Source organism: Cataglyphis hispanica, chromosome 22 (assembly GCF_021464435.1).
Source record: "Cataglyphis hispanica isolate Lineage 1 chromosome 22, ULB_Chis1_1.0, whole genome shotgun sequence".
In the NCBI taxonomy this organism is placed as follows: Eukaryota; Metazoa; Arthropoda; class Insecta; order Hymenoptera; family Formicidae; genus Cataglyphis; species Cataglyphis hispanica.
In genome coordinates, this window is record NC_065975.1 from 718931 (window position 1) to 740881 (window position 21951).

Genomic DNA, 21951 nt, shown 5'->3' on the forward strand with positions numbered 1-21951 from the left:
TGGAATACGAAGATTATACATAGATATGACTACCTCGGAAAAAAAAATTACTGCCGCAAGAAATTGATATTTGACCAATGAGGACAAAGAAATTTTAGGTCTTTTGCATAGTTCTATAGCATGGAGCTTTAGCAACTATTGGCATCACTGCGATTGCGCAGACGAACGGAGACCGTGTGAGGTTAGGTATCATGGGTACATGAATAGATGTTACCACGTCACACGTTACATCTGTTCAACGTTATTAAGCTGGTTATGTCAGGTTCAGTATATGTGGTTATGTGACGTATTCTATCAATAAAATTCCCGTATGCATCGTATTAACATATTTCCATAATCACGCACATCAACATCACGTCAACATCATATCATTAGCAACGTGGAAACGCATTCCGATCGTGTCGATCATAAAACGGCAGAAATCGCACAAAATGACGGAGAATAATCGACAAATTTCCATACACAAGTGGATCTCGAGAATAATAATTGCTACGTTTCTTGTGCTCATCATTTTAAATCTGCCGGCTGTCTGTAATGCTCATGGAGATCACGAGCACTCACCTAGTTATAAATATTCTAAGGAAGCAAACAAGATTTATTTGAATTCACATCACGAGGACCGGCTCCATCACAGCCACCATCATGATCATAAACACTCTCATTCTACGCAAACAAATGTTTTGCATAAAAATCGCAGTGACATTATTTTGAGAGCTGTTGGATCGACTGTGATCATATCTATTGCACCTTTTCTTATATTGTTTTTTGTACCACTGGACAATACTAATCAACATGAATCATTGTTGAAAATTTTGCTGAGCTTTGCAGCTGGTGGCCTATTGGGCGACGCGTTTCTTCATCTGATTCCTCATGCAATGGTTCCTCATTCGCATGAGGAAACACTGCCTAAATCTTCTATCTATGAGAAATCTGAACATCCAGATGAACATGAACATGCACATCACAAACATGACATGAGCATTGGCTTATGTGTATTGTTAGGATTAATAATATTTTTAATAGTAGAAAAGGCGATTCGCATTATTAAAGGTGCTCATGCGCACTCGCATGTCCATCATGTTCCTCAAGAGAAAAATATTTCTTTGGAGAAAAAAGAAGAGAAGAAAGACAGCAGTAAAGTGATTTCTAAGCCATGTAAAACATCTGAAAGTGACATAAAGATTGCTGGTTATTTAAATCTAGCTGCAGACTTTCTGCATAATTTTACAGATGGTTTAGCTATAGGAGCTAGTTATATAGCTGGAAATAATATTGGTTACCTAACAACAGTCACAATTTTATTACATGAGATTCCGCATGAAATCGGCGATTTTGCCATATTGGTGCAAAGTGGAGTTAGCAAAAGAAAGGTAAAATATAAATCTATACAAAAATCAAAAATTGAGATATACAAAATATTGTGTAACTTCAAGTTCAAAAATATAACTTACAGTACATAGTATATTTTATAATATTTACAACTATATTTTTTTTAAATTTAATTTTTGCATAAATTCTGCAATTTAAATATCTTGATCATCTTGTTTGCAGGCTATGATGTTGCAATTAATTACTGCTGTAGGAGCTTTGTTAGGAACCTTTGTTTCTTTGTTGACAGAAGGAATGGGTAAGGCATATATAGCATTACAAGATTAAAGAGATGTATTAATGCTTAATACACGTTTTATCTAATTTTATCTGTTTTTATTATTTATTACAACTTAAAAATAATTTTTATTATTTATTTTAGGTGATCTTGCAACAAAATGGATTCTTCCATTTACAGCAGGAGGCTTTATTTATATTGCAACCGTTTCAGTAATACCAGAACTTTTGGTTGCCAGTAAACCTTGGCAGTCAGTTATGGAAATCTCTGCACTTCTTTTTGGAGTATGTATGATGGTTTTGATAGCAGAATATGAATAAAAAATAGGTTTGGTAGATATAAAATTTTCATTCGATTTAGTTTATTTTTTAAGATCATTCATTAAGATCTGAAAAAATGTCCCTTACATAAATAAACAACAATGGAGAAGAGTAATGTACTTTAATATAATTATAGTTATTGTCTCTGCATAAATGTATGCATTATTTTAATATCTCACAGAAACAAATACCAGTAATATAAATATCACTATGTAATACTTCTGTGACTAATTGCATTTATGTTCAATGAAAAAATGAGTAGGATTAATGAAATAAATATAATATAAAAAAAAAACAATGCAAGTTATAGTTATAACTATATATATTATTTTTACATTGAAATAAAGACTTTGCCATTTAATGAAATATAAATATATTACAAAGGATATTTTGCCAGATATTGAAACATCAAAATTGATATCACCAACCAATAATCCTCTAGTTATTTTGTAATCTATATACTATAAAAGATAGTTATATATTACCCACATGTTTAACAATTTAAGTATTTTCTTATACAGTAATAATTATATACATATATACACATGTTCCTATATCTTTTAGATTTATTGATTAAATTTAAATTATTTTTGAATCTATTTATCTTTTAATATGGATATAATATATAACATATTACATAATTTATTATATTTTGATTCCAATTTTATATGATTATTATAAAGGTAACTGATAAACATAATAACATTTATTAGAGTTATGAAATATTAAATTATATATTTAAAAAGAAGTACTTAATTTGCTTATATTTTCATATCTTGGATGCCTAAGAGTAATGTTTGAAAATAATCAATAATCTTAAGTCAAATAATTATCTAAAAATAATAGATTGTTAGAGAGAAATAATGAATAAATAATAAAAAATTTCACATAGATTTAAATAAAGACTTTAATAACTCCTTGTTATCAATTACTTATGCAGCTATTTTCATAATTTTATAATCTTTATTCTGTTTTCATAACACAATCTAGATATGATATATATTATTTGTATAATTATTTTCTCTTCCCGAAAAAATGCCAAAATTATTGTATTTTTACTTCAAAGGAAATGTATAATTTAATGTATTAAGTACTTTTTCAGTTAATGCAGACATCACATCTGCCAATAATAAATGTGATATATTTACACAGATGAATAGCATGTATATGACGAATGATAAATAAATTGTGTCAATATAGTTTGTATGTATATGTACACTTTTTAAATTCATTAATAAAATATAAATACTATAAAATAAGCACGAATTAGCCATGCTAGAAAAAAAATTATTGCAAATATAGTAAATTTATATATATATATATATATATATATATATATATATATATATATATATATATACTACAATTATAAAAAGAGCAAGGTTGATATATCTTATACATGTGAATAATACTAGTTATATGTATGTAATACGTTCACGTTTAAAATATAATGTATTGAGTGATTCTCTGCGAACATGAATGTAGCGACAATAGAATATAGAAGTTGGCATATATACACATTATTTAATATTTTATATTGTAACTTTCTTTATTATTGAAAAATATAAATAGAATCAGGAATAAAAGATTATAATGTATTATAAAACGAAATAACTAATCTGGTTTAATATGCTGTTTGTGACAGAGAATATAATAAAATATAAAAGCATAAGTGAATACACACATAAATTATAAGAAACAACAATACTGCATATACACAGGCAACATGATAACATTCCAGAAATAAAATATATCCATTTCTTATATCAATGATGATTATTCAATGAATAATATGTAATAATTAATATATAATTAATCTATATAATTAATAGCCCATTTTATGAGAAATTGAATTATTTTGTATACATATTTAGTTAAAGTTTTAATAACTTGATTATATAATAATCATTGTAACATTTTAATGAGATTTTTAATATTCTTTTTAAATATATTTACAGACATGTATATATATATAAATATCTACATATATATACAAATTTAACAAAACTATTATATATTTAGATAATCTAAGAATTATGATGACAGTAATCGTTTTACTTCCTTGAGGCATTCATCGGCTTTTAGCAAGGAATCATTATCATTCCTATTCTTAGCTATCGTCCTTCCTTGTTGACAAGATTTTTTGGCTTCAGCATATAAATTCTTTTTCAAAAATACATTTCCTAAATTTACATAAATCAAACCCAAATCAACCATATCAGGTGAATTTCTTCCTAAAAGTACATACATTATGTAGCACATATGTAGCTATACTATTAATACATTACCAAAATTATTATATTAGTACCTATTATATATTATTACCTATTTTTGTTGCAGCAGACAAGTATCTGACTGCTTCATCATATTCTCCTTGTATGTAACTAACAGTTCCCAAATCATTAAGCAAAACTATAGTTTGTTCATGTTCTTCACCATTTATCATTTTACATATATTATAAGCCTGAAGAAAGTAGTTAAAGGCTTCGGTATGTCGAGATTGTGTTAACAACATTTGTGCATACCAATCAAAGGTCATACCCTGTAGTAATACAGCATCTTCATTTTCAGGATCTTTCTCAATATGTGACTTTAAGTTCTCTATACAAAATTTATAGCCCTGCTCTGCTTTCCTGAATGTGAGTAAAATATATATAGATCATGTAACATATATATGTATATATTCCATTTTGTCATTTTTTTGAAAATTCTTTAATATTCCATATTACACTTTATAAAAAACAGAATTAAAATTTTAGAAGAAACTTTCTGCTATAGAATATTGATTACTTTATCTCTTTTAAATGTTCAAATACTTTAGCCATTTTTAAACTTATGTGGATGACTCTCATATCATTTTCTAAAACTCCGTTCGATATTAGCCTTTGCAAAACTGATACAAATAAGTTTTCTGCTTTACGATAGTCTCCAGTATCAAATGCAAGATTAGCCATTACATCATAAATATATGTAATAGCATCATAATGTTGTATAGTTTGTGCTTGACGTAACGCTAAATGTAGCATTTGTTCTGCCTTGGCAAATTCTCCCTTCTGTAAAGGGAAAATAAATTTTGCTAAAATGATACAAGATTCAAATCAAAATATAGCGAAAAATATATATATGACAAATGTCACGTTCAATATCCAACCTGTATCAGCAATACAGATCGCTTGATCATCATAATAACTTCTGGAATTTCTTCATCAGAATCCTCAATACCAACAAGAAAATTGAATATCAAAGTTGGCAAGGATACAGCAAGAAATATTTCGAATCTTTCTCCCTGCGACTTATGATCATTGTAAAAATGTTTTTTTGTCATATTAAGTTGCCAAGATTTTGTAAAGATATTTTTATGAATATTCGTTTTATGTCGAATATTCGCTGTCGAACGAATAAAATTGACGTTTGACAGGATGTATTTTGACATACGAAACATTAAGCGATACATATTTTGAAGTAAAAAGATTCGTATTAATAACGTGCATCATCAGCTGCGATCAGCTGATTGACTAAAGATCTGTACTTCCGTTGCTCTTAGTTCCTTTTTGCTCTCTTTCCATCCAAGGTTAAATACATATTTTCAGCTAGAGAATAAACGAACTGTGTCTGATATGTCTGGCATATAATGAAATTATGACATGTAATATGATAATTGTATATCATTTGCTGTAACGATGGACTTAATCGCAATTCGCAATAAATATTAGGTGTATTCATTTTAAATGTACTTTATGCGCAGAAACTGAACATATATATGTTGCGCAGAACTTTGGATATGAATAAAGTAGAAAGTGCAACTAAAACGAACAGATTCAATGCAGACATTTGACGTATACACAGATCATGTTTTATTGATAAGCGCATTCTTGCGCCATTTTATATATATATATATATATATATATATATATATAAATTTAATTTCTTAATTTTACTAAATAAATTTAATTTATGGTAGAAAAATAATTTACTCGATTTTTATATATCATTTTATTTAAAATGTAAGAGATGTGTATATCATTTTTTATTCTATACACAATTTTTCGAATGACGATATATTTGCTTTCAAACCGGTAGTAGAAAAAATGAACAATTGTAAATAATTTCTAATATATGTGATACGTAATTCGCTGCAACCAATTGATACGTCACGTAAATGTAATTAGAATCAGCTACTTAATCTGTTATTATACATAATACACACACTACAAAAAAAAAAGAAAGAAAAAACAAATGAATGAAAACGATAAACAGGTGGACCTGATGAACTCGAGACTCGAGTCATGTCGAGTCCCTCTCTAATCATAAAACTTATCCTAAAAAAATCATGCATAGATATTGTCGAATGAAACGAATTGATTGCGATAGTTGTACAATTTAATCTCGCGAACGAAGCTGAATGCGTATAAAAAAATTACGACAGGTACGCGTCACGTGGTACGCGTACGTCAGGTGTGCGTACATATATATGTGTATACGTGTGTTATATATACGTACGTATCGTGCACATCTCGCGACCCCACTTCGCCGTGCACACACTGACGTCCCGCCTACCTTCGCCGTGCAACCATGTCATATACCTCGATTTCGTGATTCGTCGCGCACCTTTTCGGCTCGTGGGTATGAAACAGACATCATATCATAGCAGGTAAGTGTCCGCTGATATGCGCGACCCGAATTTTTTCATCGAACACGCATCGTAGGCCCGCAAAGTCGCGCGAAAATCGTGTTCGCCAATCGCGATTACGCGATTATCTCGTTAGGCGCGCCCGGCGCGCTTAATTAATTGAGATACAAATCGAATGTACATCTCGACGCTCGATCCCAGATTTTTAGCAGTTCGTCTGTTGCACTTCAAAGACGATATCGTGACTCTCGTCATTCTACTTCATTCTTTCCGTATGACAAGAGGAATCGCTACCGATATTCTCTCATATACATGATGGATTGTTTCTCGCGAAAATACCTTGATAACACGTTTACCATCTCGGATTCCATATCCGGACACTCCCTTCTAATCGAATCAAATCAAATCAGCCACACATGTAATTGTCGCGCAACTGGTCGCATTAAATGTTATTAAATTAAACGCTGTTAGGCTGAAATGATTTTTAAAAATATAAAATGGTGGGTTTAATAACCTATTTTACATCACTGTTTATTGTTAAACTTATATTCTTGGCTAATAATCTATTATTATTAATTCTTAATATATTCGTGTATGAATAAATTATTAATTTAGATATTTCTTTTTACAGTCATGAGTTCCGAAGATACAACTGATAATGCGACAGCTACTGCGGCAACTAATCCTAATATAGCTATGAAGACTAAGAATTGGGTCCAATTTGAGGATGAAACGAGTCCAAAAGACACTACAGATGTAGAAAAAAAAGCCAATAGTAGCGCAACTGCTGTAATAAAGCCTGAGTCGGTTACAGTTCAAATCGACAAAATTAATAAAAGTATTGATCCACCTGATATTAATGATAAGAAAACTAATGAGTATAAAGGTGCTGTGATAGCAACCGAATCCGTCCAGATTAATTTAGATAGATCAGGTTTAAGTCGTTCCATCACATCCGATATTCCAGACCTTAAATTACCATCTGACATTAGAACATCAGAGGCCAAGAGCGCTTCTTTAAAAACTATTGATCTAAGAGATGTGTCTAATGGTAGAAATACATCGAGCAATGTTGTCAGTACATCTATCGGAAACATTAGACAGGGTTTTGCCAATGGTGATACTATCGTTACTCTTTTACCAGTAAATACTAAATGGCCATGGATTACTCCAGCTAAGTTTAGACCAGAATTAGTACCAGAAGAATTGATGGCACAAGGATTAACGGTATGTAAAAAATTCGTTTTATATTTTATATACTTTTTAATATATCTGTTGTTATTAATGTAATATCTTTTAATGATATAATTATCTGATAAAGATGCACTTAGATAACTTTTTTTACATTTGTAGAATTTGCACTTAGATAACTTTTTTTTACACTTGTATAATCTGTAACTGAACATTTTATCAGATAATCTTCAATTCTACATTAACATTTAAGAACTATTTCATATATATTCAACTTTATAATGTATTCTGAAATAATAAATTGAAGATAGTAATTAAGATAGGAGAATATCAGTTTTTTCTACATGTACTTTAAAAAAATATATAAAAGAAACACAATATATTCTAACAAAATAGATATATTGTAGCTCACAGTGGAAGATTATGTTCACATAATGGAGTTACTTGTCAATGATGTGCGCTTCAATATGTATAACATATGCTACAAAAGAATTCTTGTCCTTTGGATATTCACCGCCTTTGTTGTACTACTTGGTCTGCTGTTTTCTGGTGTAACCGGTCTTACTTTATTCGGGCTCGGTATCATGTGGCTGGTCCTGAATGCGGCTGCAATATTCTTTTGCATGTTTATCAAGATAAAACTCAATCATAATCTCGAAAAATGTATGGCTCAAGTCAACAAACATTTATTAAAACACAAAATATTACTGGGACTAGATGACAGAGGAAAAATTTCCTGCCACAAAGTCAACTTATGTTTCATATACTTTGATACTACTGATTGCATTGTAAGTGTTACATATATATAAATTTATATTATAAAATTTTTTATTAATTGATATAATTAAAATGCTTATTTTTTTATACTAATATAAATTAAATATTAGTTTAAAAAAAGAGCAATGCTTTGTACACATTTCTATTCATTATGCCAAAAAAAATGTCAATCTAAATACAAAAAATGCTATTTGCTCTGATTATTGCTATACTTTTAAAATGCTATATTTTTATCATTTATGTATCTACAAAGAGCTAATAAAATCATTTGTTTTACAACAGAAAAAGCTACAAGAAGTAATAGAGCGAGAAGAACGTGAAGGTAGAATAATTGGCGGTGGTGGTGATGACGGAAGCGAGTTAAGCCGACAACGAGAATTACAGCAACGTATGGACATTGATGACAGTGACATTGTTATACAAGGCAGCACTACCACGAGAATCTCTCGTAAACAGGTAAGCCGTGTGATCCCTTGATCCTTTTTTTTTCAATTTTGCACATTCGAAGTCCTTTTCTTTTTTTTTTATTTTTATTTTTTTTTTATTTTATAAATATATTTTATAATTTTATAAATTTTTTTGCGTGTTATTTGTTATTGCATAGAACATTTTTATATTTATTAATCGAACTAAAGATGATATATTAAGAGTTGAATGAGGACCGCCATCCCTTTATTTGTAAATATTAATTGATATATAAAATGAATCTTTTAATAATATTTAACGATTTTTATATTTTTGTTCTAACTATAAAGATGTAAAGATATCATCTCATTTTGAAGTAGTATCACACAGATAGATAAACAAAAATTTTATTGTATATTATGTAATATATTGGCACACCTTTAGTTCTCCATCATACGGGCTTTAATTTTTATATATAAACACACCTTATGTGTGTACGAAATTTGATATTACTAACTGCAATAACTTGCATTAAATGTTTATTGTGTGTGTATTATATTAAACTACCACCAGGGTAAAAACGAACAAGTATTCTGCCGTTATGTGCAACGTTGGGCGAAGGATTACTTACGACGCCGTTTGGATTGGACAGTTGACGAGGAGGGTGGAAATCCTTCTTCGCCACGTCACTTAGCGTCCGCTCTGTGTCCATGTCAATATATAGAGGAATGGTTACGTAATAAACCACGCGTTCAAGGCAGAGATTTTTGTCCCAGATGGAGTAGCTTTCTAAGAGATAGAGGCATTTGAGAAATACAGTTATTCTATGCTGTTTATATATTATCAAACACATATATATATGCAGTTTTGTATATACACAAAAATTGCAGAGGTTTTTTTGCATTATTTAACTCTCAGATGCGCATTGCTATATAAGCATTTTAATATTTTGATCAAGTATATGATTTTTTATACATATATATTATTACTATATTTTTAACTGTACTTATTTTATTCATATATATATGAAACGTTATAAAGATCCAACTTTATTATCACAATATAAAGATAAAGAATCAAACTAAAGAGATTTTATGCTCTAAGCAATATGATTCAGAATATAAGAAATGTAAACGTGCAGCTTCCAAAGAAAACTGCTATTTACTTTTATTGATTTGCTTATAACTTGATGAAGTATTAATATAATTTTTGGTTTATAAAACCAGTTTTATATTTAATATTCATAGAATGTGGCCATTTTTATTTATATAGAAAAAGAAGTAACTATAAATTGCACAATACATAGATGACAATACAAGTTTTAGCTTAAGATAAACATTTATTACATGTTATAAAATGTAAAGAAATTCTATGCCTTTGAAATTTTTTAAAGCTAATTTTTAAGATGCTTGTAAGCATATATTTTAATTTGATTATTGTTTTTTATTACTGTGTTTGTTATATTATTTTAGGAATTATGTTTATAGATTTTGTCATTTATATATGTGTTTAATTTCGAGTTATTTTAAATGTACTTAAATGCTACAGTTTAGTAGTTAAGTTTACTTAACTACTAAAATGTACTACATTTTATTTAGAAATATTTTTATTTCGAAATATTGAAAAATATACAACTAATCGATGCATAACAAGTAATAATCTTACTCAAAAGTTGTGAACTTAGTATGATTTTGCTGACTTCAATTATCTCTGCTGTAGATCCTGTAAATACCTATTTTACTATCAATTATAATTACGCGAATAAATATGGATCTAACTTTTACATGTTTATAATCTACAGCATTGAAATACAAATTCATAAAAAATTATAATTCTAATTTCTGATCATGTTTGATCATTAATAAAACTCATGGATCGTTTTTTTGCTTTCAAGTCAAGCTTCATTTACATTCCATATTTAATGCTGAATGCAATTTTGACATTTTGTTCATATAATATAAAAATTCGTGTATCATATTTTAAAGATATACGGGCATTTACATTATTTATATATGTCGACAGCATTAAATTTGAATACAGATCTGTTTTAATAAAATTTATAAAGATAGATGTAGATAGTGTAAATGAATATGATAATCTTTATTTCAAATTATTTTGATAATCTCTATTTCAGCATTCCAGTAAATTGTTTCTTTTAGAAGGCTGATAGTATTTATCGAAATTTTTGGGGCTTATGTTTATATAGTTTTCTTATTTATGCTGATAAACACTTTATTGGCCTTTTTTTCTACCATAATAATTCTTCGATGCTCTATATAGTTATATTTAATGCTATCCTTGATCATAAATATATTTTTTTTTTTATTACACATATATGTAAAGGACAAATTGTACTTATAAAATGGTGAATATTTTTTAATTACAAAATAATGAGTTTTGTGCATTATATATAACAATAAGAAAATATTTTATGATGTTATTTGACATTATTTATTATGTTATTATAAAACAATGGCAGTTCGATCATTATTATAAAAACAATGAATTTTACAAACACTATTCTTTATTTAAAGACTACAAATTGCAATAAATATTTGAGAGAAAGAAAGAATTTGCTGCACACAGTTTCACAAATAATAAAAATATGTAACAAATTGATCTCTTACAAGTTTGTGTTTCTTTGCATATTTATAGCCACCAGGAAATGCGCGATATCATAGAGGTATCATTTGTATACTGCATTGATTTGAATAGATTTGATCATACACGGTATTTTATATAAAAAAAAAAGAAAAAAATAGATTACTATTTTGCATCAGATTGACTATCACTGTATGATCATGGTGTGTGTGTGTGTGTTGACAGGAACGGGCGGAGTTGCTGTTGCTGAGGTATGCGTCTCGATGGGCACGTCACTTTGTGCGCCGCAGACTTGATCTGGTTATAGACTCGCAGGAACGTGATAGAAACATCATGGGTTTATCTGTTCCACCGCGCCATTGTGTCTCCGCCCGTTGCCCTTGTCAATTCATTGAGGACCATCTAAAACACAAGCCGAGAGGCAAGTTGACGTTACGCAAATTCTTTCTAATGCCAGATTTCACTGTCAATTGAATACTGTCAATGGAGATTGATATATCAGTCTTAAAAAGGTCACTACAATTTTACGATAAAAATTTTGAAAAAAGTTACATTGATATTGCAAACGATTTAATATTGTATGTTCAAGTTGTTATATGTTATGCAATGGCTCATTCAACAATTGTGTTTTTGAAATTGCAATGTTGTGAACATAACGTAATGAGTGATTATGTTATATTATAATAGTATTTATTATATAATAGCCAAGATGAAAAAAAAATCCATTTTTCTTTTTCGTACTTTACGTAAAATTGTTTTATATATATATATATATATATATATATATATATATATATATATATATATATATATATACAGAATATATACAGAAATAAAATAGAATAATTGAACTGAAAATAAAAAAGCAGTTAACAATGGAAAATTCATAAAAGGAAGAAAATTTATCATTTTATTAAATTTTTATAAATATAAAAAATACATATAATAAAAAATTCTGTTATAAATATTTTTGTTAATAAAATGTTTTCTTATTGAAGGAAAATTTTTTTATAATTTATAATAACCATTACAAATAAAGAATGATGTATTTATTTTATTTAATTACACATTCCATATGTTAACTGATAATTTATTGAAAATTAATGGCTTCATGCAAGTGCATTTACTGAAAAGACTAATGTAACACAAAAGATTCTCTCATATCTTTCATTTGTAATCTCATTTATATACAGCTTTGCTTATCTGTTTTTTTTTTATTTTTTTTTTTTTTTTTTATTTTTATTTTGTTATCAATAGATATTTCTATATCGTTCTTCTTTTTAGACTTCTTAAATTAGCAATTATGCTTATTAATTTCACGCCAAATAGTTATTAAATTACATGTACATCATATATATACTATATCATATATGTTATATCATATGTGTCTCGTCATAACTTCTAAACATATTTTAAACAACAAAAGAAATTTTATATTTTCCACACTTTTCAATTATTCACTGATCTTAGGATATGCAATGAAACATTTGGGCAAAACATTCTACATTATGTCAACTAAGATAAAATTATTCACCATTTTAAAAGGTAAAATTTGTTTTTTTTTTATTTGAAATATTAACATCATTTCTTATTTTAAGATATAACTTGCGATTATTTGTTTGTGACTAATATAACTTAATTAAAGCTATCGTTATTATTAAGAATCGGGAATTTCCACTTCTCTTAGCAGTAATAGTATGAAAAAAACTAGACATAGGACGATATTATTGTGTTCGATATATCGTTCTTTATGTCTACCTTTTCTTGCTTCTTCCGAGTTAAAAAAGACGGGCATTTTTTTTTTAATCTTTATTATTACTTTTATTATAAGTATATAAAATAAGGCATTATAATTCTTTCAAAACTATAATCAAATTTCCTAAAAATATAGTATACATGCAAACATATTATAAATCATTACACATGGAATAGAATTTTATTTTGATCAAATATTGCTGAAATTTGATTGAAAACGAAAGAAATCTCACAAGAAATACATTTAACAATATCTTAAATGTTAATGTTTTACAAAATATTGAAACTTCTTTAGACTGAGCATTATATACATATCTCTTTAATTGTTTTTAGTGCAATGTATACATGTAAAGGCTGCTGGTTATGATAAAATTATTAAGAGATAATCAGATAATTGTAAACATTACAGGATAATTCTCGTATTATAAGCTAAATGTAAGCTTAAATATATAGGTATCACTGCAGAAATGATACATTATAAACATTACATTATCTGTTTTAAAAATGTAGTAGTTATATGCAAAATATTTCATATATATCATCTGTTATGTCCGTCCTAAAATTTGCATAGATATAAGCTGTGTGTAGTTTAGATATAATATATTTTTATATAATATTTACAGAAGATATACTTATTACAGAAATCACTTTATAAAATTATGTAATTGTGTTTGTATAGAGCCATCGCGCGATTTTTATATGAACTGTAAAACATTTTTATAATTGTTAAAGATGTTGTGGAATAAAAATATATACATATGTCTATTTCTTTACATATAATGCGTTTGTATGTGAATCAGTAAAACACAATAATTGAATATTTAACATTAATTTTTTATTTTTGTAATTTAAAACTCATTAATTTTTGTGCAAAGTATATTAATATGTAACTAACATTTATTCACTACTAATCTTGAGGGATTATATACTTGCATGCAGCTGGAAGGAAGCTGATGAATCTTGGTATATTATCACCCCATATCATCAGCACATAAAAAAATAATCTATAACATTATGTAAGTATTATATGGAATAAATTTGTTTTTATAATGCTCTAAGACAAATTTTAATGTTGAATAAACAGGACAGGTTCACATCTTTTGTATTAATGTTGTTTCGCAACATAAAAAAAATACAATTTGATTATAGATTGATTATATAGAGATGATACATTTCTTCAGATTCTAACAAATGGTTACTAACAATAAGTCTGGTTGCATTTAACATATCGGAGCAAAGGTGAATTTACTTCTAACTTTCAATTTACAACTCTTTATTTATAACTCTTTCCAATTTATAACTCTTAACATAATTTGTTAAAATTATAGCGTATCTTGTGTAATTATATATCTATCTTTTTGCCTTTTTTCTTTGCCTTTTAAAATATATGTAAAAGACATAATTGTAATGTTACATATAAAAGTTTTTTTTTATTGACAAACATATACTTTTTTATGATTGTTTTAAACATATCTATTCTGATATTAAGGAAATTGCTTTTTTCTTAATTGCTCGTTTCTATTTTAAGAAAATAAAACTTAAAGGTATATATTTGATCATAAATTGACATTTCCATTTTTATTATTATTATTATTGTCACAATTTTACATGAATGTATTAATAAATTTTTTGTTAAGAATAATATATGAATCATATATCAGAATATGTATTAGGTCTGCATTTTTGTGTCACTTAAATTGATGTATACTAATGAGTTAACATAATTTTTCAGGGTATCCACCAGGATTTACATGGTGTGCCTACCTTAATGAACCTATAAGTCGGTTTGATATGGTACCAAGTATATCACATTAAATAGTTTTTGTCTTTACAGACACTGTGTAATACAGTATTGGTTAATGTTTAGATTTAAATTTATATGGGAAGAAGAGTTATATATCAAAAAACATACACATACAAAAAAACGGAACATATTATTATATGTATACATAACAAAAGAAAAATTGTTTGTTAATTTTATCTGTAAATACTTTTTCGTTTTCACACAACGCATTTTTTAAATCTACTTAAAGTAGAGATAGATTACATCACAGATTTTATAAGCGTATATATTTTTTATAATTCATTTTGATATAGAACATATGGCAATCTGTTTTCATCTTTATCTATTTTTGTCTTTGTTATTTTCCTATTATTTTCTATTTCTAATATATCGCACATAATATATATAGTGAAATATGTATACTGATTTATTAATTAAAATATTATTTAATCTAAAAATTGAAATTTCGCAAAACGATTTTTTATAATTATGTGTGGCAATATTGAAGTATAAGAATTGTTAATCGTACAAATATATTTTTATCATATAAGATATAACTTTATATATATATGCATGTATATAAAGATAATCACATGCTTAACACAGCACTCTATCATTCAAAGAATTACTGAAAATTTTAAATAAAAATTTTACATAGAAATTTTAGGACAAATTATATAAATTTTATAAAAGATGTATAATTTTAAACGATCAAAGTTATCATATAAGATAATTAATACATCTATATCTCTAAAGCAATTTCCAAAAATTTTTTTGAGTGGCTAAGACTATCCAAAAGTTCCTTTAATTGAACTACTCTAAATAGATTAAATAAAAAAATTTAACAAGTAATTCGTAAATTTTCATACATCTTCATACATATAAGAGTAATACAAAATATAACATATACTACCCTTTTATATATCATTTATATATTATCCGCTATAGTAAATGTGATCATAGTTATTGCAATATTGTACTAGATGTTGTTATTGTGCCTTGCATTAATTTTGTTGAAATAGTTTTACATAATATTAAATAATGTATCAATCCATATATATATGATAATGTATTGTTCAATGCATTATGACATTTTATTTGTTAAGAACAGAAATAATTATTAACAAAATATTATCATTAAATATTTGTTACATTCTATTATTATTATAATTATATATAAAATGTATCTTATACAGGATGTTATGGAATGCTCTTTTAATCACAAATATTAAAAATATTGCAAAATTAAATTTATAATAAATGACATTTAAAAACACTGAATTTTAATATAATAAATTTATTTTAATTAAATATCAACAATCAAAATATCAAAAAAGCTTCTAAAAAAGACAAATCAATTGATATCAACAATAGATATAAATATAAGATATAAGATTAACAACGGCTATACAATTTTACATCAAAATAAATTTTTATATATATATATATATATTTTAATGTAATTTATATTTGTATATAATATATATTAATTGTTAAAATAATTTAACATTAATTACTTAGTATTTCTATATCTCTAGTATGTTATCAGAGCAGCATATGCCTGCTTTCTAATATCATCCGCAAGCCTTTTTATTTCTTCATTATCTGTCTGCATTTGCTGTCCTTCTCTTTTCAAAGTGCATTCCAACTGCCTTAATTGCTGTTTGGTATTCAAATAGGTTTTTACTTTCTTATATATATCATCGGAGTTGTTAATACTTGTCAGACCATAAGATTCTTTTATATGTAAATCATCTGAAATTATATTAGTAAGAATATAATTTAATAATTCTTAGACCAAAAAACCATTTATTTATAGTATAAACTAATTATAAATCACAATAACTAAATATACATATAATTCAAATCCAACAAATGTTGATCATAGAGATATTTACTTATGATTTTAAATGCTATATCATCCACAACAGCATTTTCAAGATCTTCCAACATTTGTTCATGATTTGGCAAATGAGGCCTTGGTGGTAAACTATTCTTTTTATTACTAAACATTATATAAAGTCAATATTGACATAAAAAGATTAGAGCATTAACTTTACTCTTTCAATTTCAGTTTATTGTGTTCTTTTTTTATTAAATTTTGTCCATTTATGAGACAAAGTTGCAGTTATTGTTCCGTATCACTATTATCAGAGAATAATCACTATAATCAGAGTTATCAGAGAAAATGAGAGAAAAGACTCCTCTCTATTATTGTTTAGAAATCAAATGATTACACATACAATTTTAATAAATCATAAACTAAAAAGTACAAGAAAGAGACGAAAGTATTTACATTCCTGGATTCTTTCTATTCGAAAATCTACATGTCGGACAAAGGAATTTGATTGACCAATCAGGGCAAAAAAAGTAAAGTTTCTTTATTCTTATTGGCGAATCAATGTTACTCCATCGATGAGTAGATTTTCGAACATAACCCAAGATGTCAGTTCCATTCGGTTCCATTCTCGCGTTTCTCTTTTTCACGTAAAAGTGGTGCTCGCTGATGTTACAGGACAATACGAATTAAAGAACATCATATTTAACGGAGGAAATACGAAAATTTATATAGAAATGTATGTCGAGGTTTAGCGATTTTTTTACAATTTTTATCGGTTATCGAAATATAAAAATTTACAACACAAAGTTCTTTCGTGCTTCATGTGCACATGTGGCATGTGTATATATTTATTTCGCGTATTAGCTATTTTATTAACTTAAATTCTCTTTTTAGATGCCATCTGTAACGTTAAAAGACGTGGACCAGCAAAAATTCGTAAAGGCTTTCGCAGCCTTCCTTAAAAAGTGAGTAAGAAATATAAGAATGTTTAAACCTAACCTAAATAATCTCCCATGCGTCTAATATTGAAAGCACAATATAATTGCAAACATTTTTATATATAATTATCTTTATTATAAAAAAAATTATTTATATGCATCATTCAAAATTTCTATTATAAAATTCCTATTTTAAGCTGTATACTTTTGCATTGCTGATCTATGCATTGCTCAAAGATCTATTTTATAACATTATATACAATTTTAGAACTGGCAAAATGCGTGTGCCAGAGTGGGTGGACATTGTAAAAACGGCCAAATTCAAAGAGTTGGCTCCTTATGATCCTGATTGGTACTACATCAGATGTGCAGCTTTGGTACGTCATATTTATATCCGCAGCCCGATCGGTGTCGGCGCTGTCACCAAGATCTTTGGTGGACGCAAACGTAATGGCACTCATCCCAGTCACTTCTGTCGATCAGCCGGTGGTGTTGCGCGCAAAGCGCTTCAAAGCTTGGAACAGTTGAAGTTGATTGAAAAAGCACCTCTTGGTGGACGTAAATTGACTAGCCAAGGACGCAGAGATTTGGATCGTATTGCTGCACAAGTTAAGGCTAAAAGCAAAAAACAACTTAAACTTCAAGAGACAATTGCAATTTAGATATTTCGTTATGTTTCTGTAACAAAAAATTAAAAAAAGATATATAAATCTCTAAAAAAAAACCTGTTTTTTGAAATATTTTAAAAATATAACAAATTACTTAAATCAACAAAATGTCAGGGGAATATAATAATCAGATAAGAAATGATTAACTAAAATTCCACAAAATTGATTCAAAAAATTCTTAGAAATTTAAGTCTGATGATTTGAACTACAAATATTTAAATTACTTCTATCATTTACATATATCTACATAATTTTAAGTTATAAAACTAATGTATATTGCATCACAATTGTTTATATCAGATAGCTGAAAACAATTGACAAATTTCTTAATTTTCCTCTAATCAATGATACTAAAATACAAATAAATAAGAAATAACATCACTAATTATGAAACAAAAAGTTTTGTTGAAATATTTATATTTTTAAATATATGCAGTAAAAGTCCCAAGGATAATAAAAAAAAGTCTAAAATTTAACGCATGCATCAATTAGAACTCTGATAAAATTTTATTTTTTGTGCTTCAAAATATAAAATGCATTTATTACATTTGCCTTATCTAGATATAAATTACATTACAAATGAATTCAAAAATATATTTTACAATACGCATCAAAGTTTAAATAAGATACATACAATTGATATAAAGTAAAGCAATTAATCATTTGTATACTGATTATTTGCAATTACTTATAAGAGAAAAAAGTTCCATTATTGATATTATTTGATATCTCTACACAAAAACACACAATGCTTATTATACATTAATATAAAGTATTGTAGGACAATGATCACTGCCATAAACCTGTTTCCTTATAACGTTGTCACACACTTTGTTCTTGATCCGCTCTGATACTAGGAAATAATCCAATCGCCTAAATATAATAAATTTTATATAAATGTAGATTACTTTTTGCTTTAATATATATTGAGCAATTAATTATAACGAATGAATTATAATTAAATATTTTATAGAAGGAATGATTTTATAATTGCAAAAACTTTCGGGAACATTATATACAGGAGAGATATAATTTGATTAATATATATTGCACATAAGATTTAATTATATGTGTATCATATAACTCTCTTAACTTTCTCATCTCATAAATATATAAGAAAAAAACTTTCGCTTTCTTAATATTAAATCGAATTTTTTGCTAGCTACTATTTATAATTTTGTATAATTTTAGTAAAGACAATTCATTTACTTACCACCCGATATCCTTATTACGTGAGTTGGCAAAATATGACCAAAATGTATATGCACCTTCTTTGTCAGGATATAATAACCTAAAGGTATCTACAAAGCCGGTAGCTAAAAAATCGGTCATATCGTCTCGTTCTTCCTTGGTAAATCCAGCATTTTTAGTATTTGTTTTAGGATTCTTTAAATCTAAGAAGTCAATGATGATAAATTATAATCTTAATATTCCCAAAATAATAATTATCAATATTCTACATTTGAAATTAAATGAAGTTAAAACTAATGATACCTATTTCTTGATGAGCCACATTCATATCACCGCATATAATTACAGGCTTTTTTTGATCTAATTCCTTAATATATTTCTTAAATGTCTTATTCCATTCCAATCTTTTGGGTAATGTCACCAACTTTTGTCCAGCATTCGGCACATCTATTATATTATATTGTACTATTAAATACTAAACATTTTTGTTAAAAGTAGAATTTTTTAAAAGTACATTTATATATAATATTGAATTTTATATAGATATGTTTCTGATTTTTTGTATCTTGTATCTGATTCTTTATCATATAATCGAAATTTATCTTTTTATATATAATTATTAAAAAATATAACTTACAAACATTGACAATAAAAAATTCTGGGTATTCTGCTGTGATCATTCTACCTTCATTATCAAATTCAGAATTATTTAAGCCATATTTCACAGAAATCGGCTTTTCTTTACAGAACAAAGCAAGCCCACAATAACCTGGCTTTTTACCTATTAAAACGTAAATATTTATTAATTATGTGATGCATGTATCTATATTTTTTTTTCAAGTATTTCTTACTATCCAGAAAATAATGATGATATCCTGGCAACTTGACTTCATCTGGCAATTTATCTTTGTCACATTTTGTTTCTTGTAGAGCAACTATATCTGCATCTTCTTTGATAATATAATCCATTCCATTTTTCTAATTAAACATTAGTTTAATTAGAAAAATAAAAAACTATTATCAATATAATAAAATATAATAAAATTAAGTCTCTCAAACATACTTTAATAACAGCCCTGATTCCAGAAACATTCCAAGTACAAATTTTCAAATTATAATTGTTGCCTTCCTCATTTGGCTTTGTACATCCAAAATCTATCTCTTCCAGGTTTGTATCTATCTTATTTTGCATTTGTTTAGGTTCATTTTTTGCCTTTTTTATAGTAGCTGAATCATCTTCATTAACTTTTTTTGATTCGATTTTTGTCCTCTTTGGTACAGGTTCATCATTTTTATCATTTGCACGCTTTTTTTTAGAAGTTTTAGATTCATTTAATGTATCTATTTTCTTACCAGATTTAACTTTGGAAGTATCAACCTTGTTTTAAGGAAAAATCAACATACAACCTTTTTTATATTGTTAATATGGAATATCATAAAGTGTTGAATTAAATATATAATCGTAAAATTTTTATCAAATAGTATTGCAATTATATCATATTAAGTGATAAATTAATATTGTATACCTTTGCTTTTGGAGTTCGTTTTGGTGGCATATTGAAATCTTGTTTTTTGTAAAAAGCAGGTACTGAGAAAAATATAAATGTTAATATTGTTAATTTTAATGTTTTAATTAATATTAATCATTAATATTAATATATTAATAAACTATCAACAACAGTTCTTCAAATAATCTGTCTAGTTCAATAAAATTAATATACTTAGAATATATATATAAACTTATTAATTATTTATAATCATATTAATAAAGGTGATCTCTATTCTTACATATAACTTTGCCAGTTTAATGACTTTATTGATGAAACTAAATTTTATAAACAATATCTCAAAATCGTAATTATTAGAGGCTTATCATTAATTGATTATCTGCTTCCATAACCGGTAAATATATAGCCTAACTACTTTCTAACCGCATTTATCGGATTATATTTTTTCAGCAGAAAATCCGCCTGTGTTCTCAAATCGAAGAAACGATATATTAGCTCATTAATATAAAATAATAATTCATTTACGGACCTTGATAATTCCCGTACACGTGACTGGAGGAAATGCAAACAAACGTCTGATACAGCTTGGTTTGTTGTACAACTTTAAATTTAGTGCCATTTAGCACTGTTTGGGTTTGGCATCATGAGATAGAAGAGACGAGAAAAGGGAGACGGCATATTATTAATCCAACGCACATATCATCCAATAATTTTGCCAACTCCTTTCAAAATATATTC

At 26.9% G+C, this 21951-nt stretch overlaps 6 protein-coding genes across 10 annotated transcripts; 3 read left to right on the forward strand and 3 right to left on the reverse strand.

The window, feature by feature from the left end:
- The first annotated feature begins 184 nt into the window (after window positions 1-184).
- LOC126857598 (protein catecholamines up) lies at window positions 185-3185 on the forward strand. Its single transcript, XM_050607218.1, has 3 exons — window positions 185-1370; window positions 1552-1627; window positions 1751-3185. Exons 1-3 carry the CDS (start codon window positions 432-434, stop codon window positions 1924-1926), a joined length of 1191 nt encoding a protein of 396 aa, XP_050463175.1. The 5' UTR covers window positions 185-431; the 3' UTR covers window positions 1927-3185.
- A 657-nt stretch (window positions 3186-3842) lies between these two features.
- Window positions 3843-5691, reverse strand: LOC126857603 (tetratricopeptide repeat protein 19 homolog, mitochondrial). Its single transcript, XM_050607226.1, has 4 exons — window positions 5078-5691; window positions 4717-4979; window positions 4252-4559; window positions 3843-4160 (listed from the first exon to the last, which is right to left on the reverse strand). The coding sequence occupies exons 1-4, from the start codon at window positions 5378-5380 to the stop codon at window positions 3961-3963; spliced, it is 1074 nt and encodes a 357-aa protein (XP_050463183.1). The 5' UTR covers window positions 5381-5691; the 3' UTR covers window positions 3843-3960.
- Window positions 5692-6438: 747 nt separating this feature from the next.
- LOC126857584 (transmembrane protein 268) lies at window positions 6439-15382 on the forward strand. 5 transcript variants are annotated; one of them, XM_050607186.1, is made up of 7 exons: window positions 6439-6577; window positions 7188-7783; window positions 8155-8535; window positions 8807-8980; window positions 11756-11951; window positions 13001-13075; window positions 15018-15382. In XM_050607186.1, exons 2-7 carry the CDS (start codon window positions 7190-7192, stop codon window positions 15098-15100), a joined length of 1503 nt encoding a protein of 500 aa, XP_050463143.1. In that variant the 5' UTR covers window positions 6439-6577; window positions 7188-7189; the 3' UTR covers window positions 15101-15382. The 5 variants fall into 5 exon arrangements, with proteins under 5 accessions (XP_050463143.1, XP_050463144.1, XP_050463145.1 ...); XM_050607187.1 differs by lacking the exon at window positions 15018-15382 and adding an exon at window positions 14225-14295; XM_050607188.1 differs by lacking the exon at window positions 13001-13075 and having other exon boundaries at window positions 15018-15377.
- A 967-nt stretch (window positions 15383-16349) lies between these two features.
- Window positions 16350-17348, reverse strand: LOC126857652 (UPF0449 protein C19orf25-like). Its single transcript, XM_050607300.1, has 2 exons — window positions 16967-17348; window positions 16350-16823 (listed from the first exon to the last, which is right to left on the reverse strand). The coding sequence occupies exons 1-2, from the start codon at window positions 17079-17081 to the stop codon at window positions 16603-16605; spliced, it is 336 nt and encodes a 111-aa protein (XP_050463257.1). The 5' UTR covers window positions 17082-17348; the 3' UTR covers window positions 16350-16602.
- A 135-nt stretch (window positions 17349-17483) lies between these two features.
- On the forward strand, window positions 17484-18570 carry LOC126857648 (40S ribosomal protein S19a-like). Its single transcript, XM_050607295.1, has 3 exons — window positions 17484-17644; window positions 17803-17873; window positions 18115-18570. Exons 2-3 carry the CDS (start codon window positions 17803-17805, stop codon window positions 18506-18508), a joined length of 465 nt encoding a protein of 154 aa, XP_050463252.1. The 5' UTR covers window positions 17484-17644; the 3' UTR covers window positions 18509-18570.
- Window positions 18571-19002: 432 nt separating this feature from the next.
- Window positions 19003-21896, reverse strand: LOC126857602 (exodeoxyribonuclease). Its single transcript, XM_050607225.1, has 9 exons — window positions 21743-21896; window positions 21232-21293; window positions 21059-21083; window positions 20769-20975; window positions 20557-20683; window positions 20343-20486; window positions 20009-20152; window positions 19728-19908; window positions 19003-19387 (listed from the first exon to the last, which is right to left on the reverse strand). The coding sequence occupies exons 1-9, from the start codon at window positions 21830-21832 to the stop codon at window positions 19270-19272; spliced, it is 1098 nt and encodes a 365-aa protein (XP_050463182.1). The 5' UTR covers window positions 21833-21896; the 3' UTR covers window positions 19003-19269.
- Between the last annotated feature and the right edge of the window lie 55 nt (window positions 21897-21951).

Excerpts from the sequence above, each read along its gene's own strand:
- LOC126857603 (XM_050607226.1), bottom strand. The coding sequence starts at position 5,380 with ATGTATCGCTTAATGTTTCGTATGTCAAAATACATCCTGTCAAACGTC. Across the intron at positions 4,980-5,077 it reads GATCTGTATTGCTGATACAG|AAGGGAGAATTTGCCAAGGC; the intron begins GTTGGATATTGA and ends TTCCCTTTACAG. Across the intron at positions 4,560-4,716 it reads GAACATTTAAAAGAGATAAA|GAAAGCAGAGCAGGGCTATA; the intron begins GTAATCAATATT and ends ACTCACATTCAG.
- LOC126857602 (XM_050607225.1), bottom strand. The coding sequence starts at position 21,832 with ATGGCACTAAATTTAAAGTTGTACAACAAACCAAGCTGTATCAGACGT. Across the intron at positions 20,684-20,768 it reads GAATCAGGGCTGTTATTAAA|AAAAATGGAATGGATTATAT; the intron begins GTATGTTTGAGA and ends ATGTTTAATTAG. Across the intron at positions 19,388-19,727 it reads CGTAATAAGGATATCGGGTG|GCGATTGGATTATTTCCTAG; the intron begins GTAAGTAAATGA and ends TATTATATTTAG.
- LOC126857598 (XM_050607218.1), top strand. The coding sequence starts at position 432 with ATGACGGAGAATAATCGACAAATTTCCATACACAAGTGGATCTCGAGA. Across the intron at positions 1,371-1,551 it reads GTGGAGTTAGCAAAAGAAAG|GCTATGATGTTGCAATTAAT; the intron begins GTAAAATATAAA and ends TCTTGTTTGCAG. Across the intron at positions 1,628-1,750 it reads TTTGTTGACAGAAGGAATGG|GTGATCTTGCAACAAAATGG; the intron begins GTAAGGCATATA and ends TATTTATTTTAG.
- LOC126857648 (XM_050607295.1), top strand. The coding sequence starts at position 17,803 with ATGCCATCTGTAACGTTAAAAGACGTGGACCAGCAAAAATTCGTAAAG. Across the intron at positions 17,874-18,114 it reads TTCGCAGCCTTCCTTAAAAA|AACTGGCAAAATGCGTGTGC; the intron begins GTGAGTAAGAAA and ends ATACAATTTTAG.
- LOC126857584 (XM_050607186.1), top strand. The coding sequence starts at position 7,190 with ATGAGTTCCGAAGATACAACTGATAATGCGACAGCTACTGCGGCAACT. Across the intron at positions 8,536-8,806 it reads TTGATACTACTGATTGCATT|AAAAAGCTACAAGAAGTAAT; the intron begins GTAAGTGTTACA and ends GTTTTACAACAG. Across the intron at positions 11,952-13,000 it reads TCTAAAACACAAGCCGAGAG|GATATGCAATGAAACATTTG; the intron begins GCAAGTTGACGT and ends CACTGATCTTAG.
- LOC126857652 (XM_050607300.1), bottom strand. The coding sequence starts at position 17,081 with ATGTTTAGTAATAAAAAGAATAGTTTACCACCAAGGCCTCATTTGCCA. Across the intron at positions 16,824-16,966 it reads TATAGCATTTAAAATCATAA|ATGATTTACATATAAAAGAA; the intron begins GTAAATATCTCT and ends ATATAATTTCAG.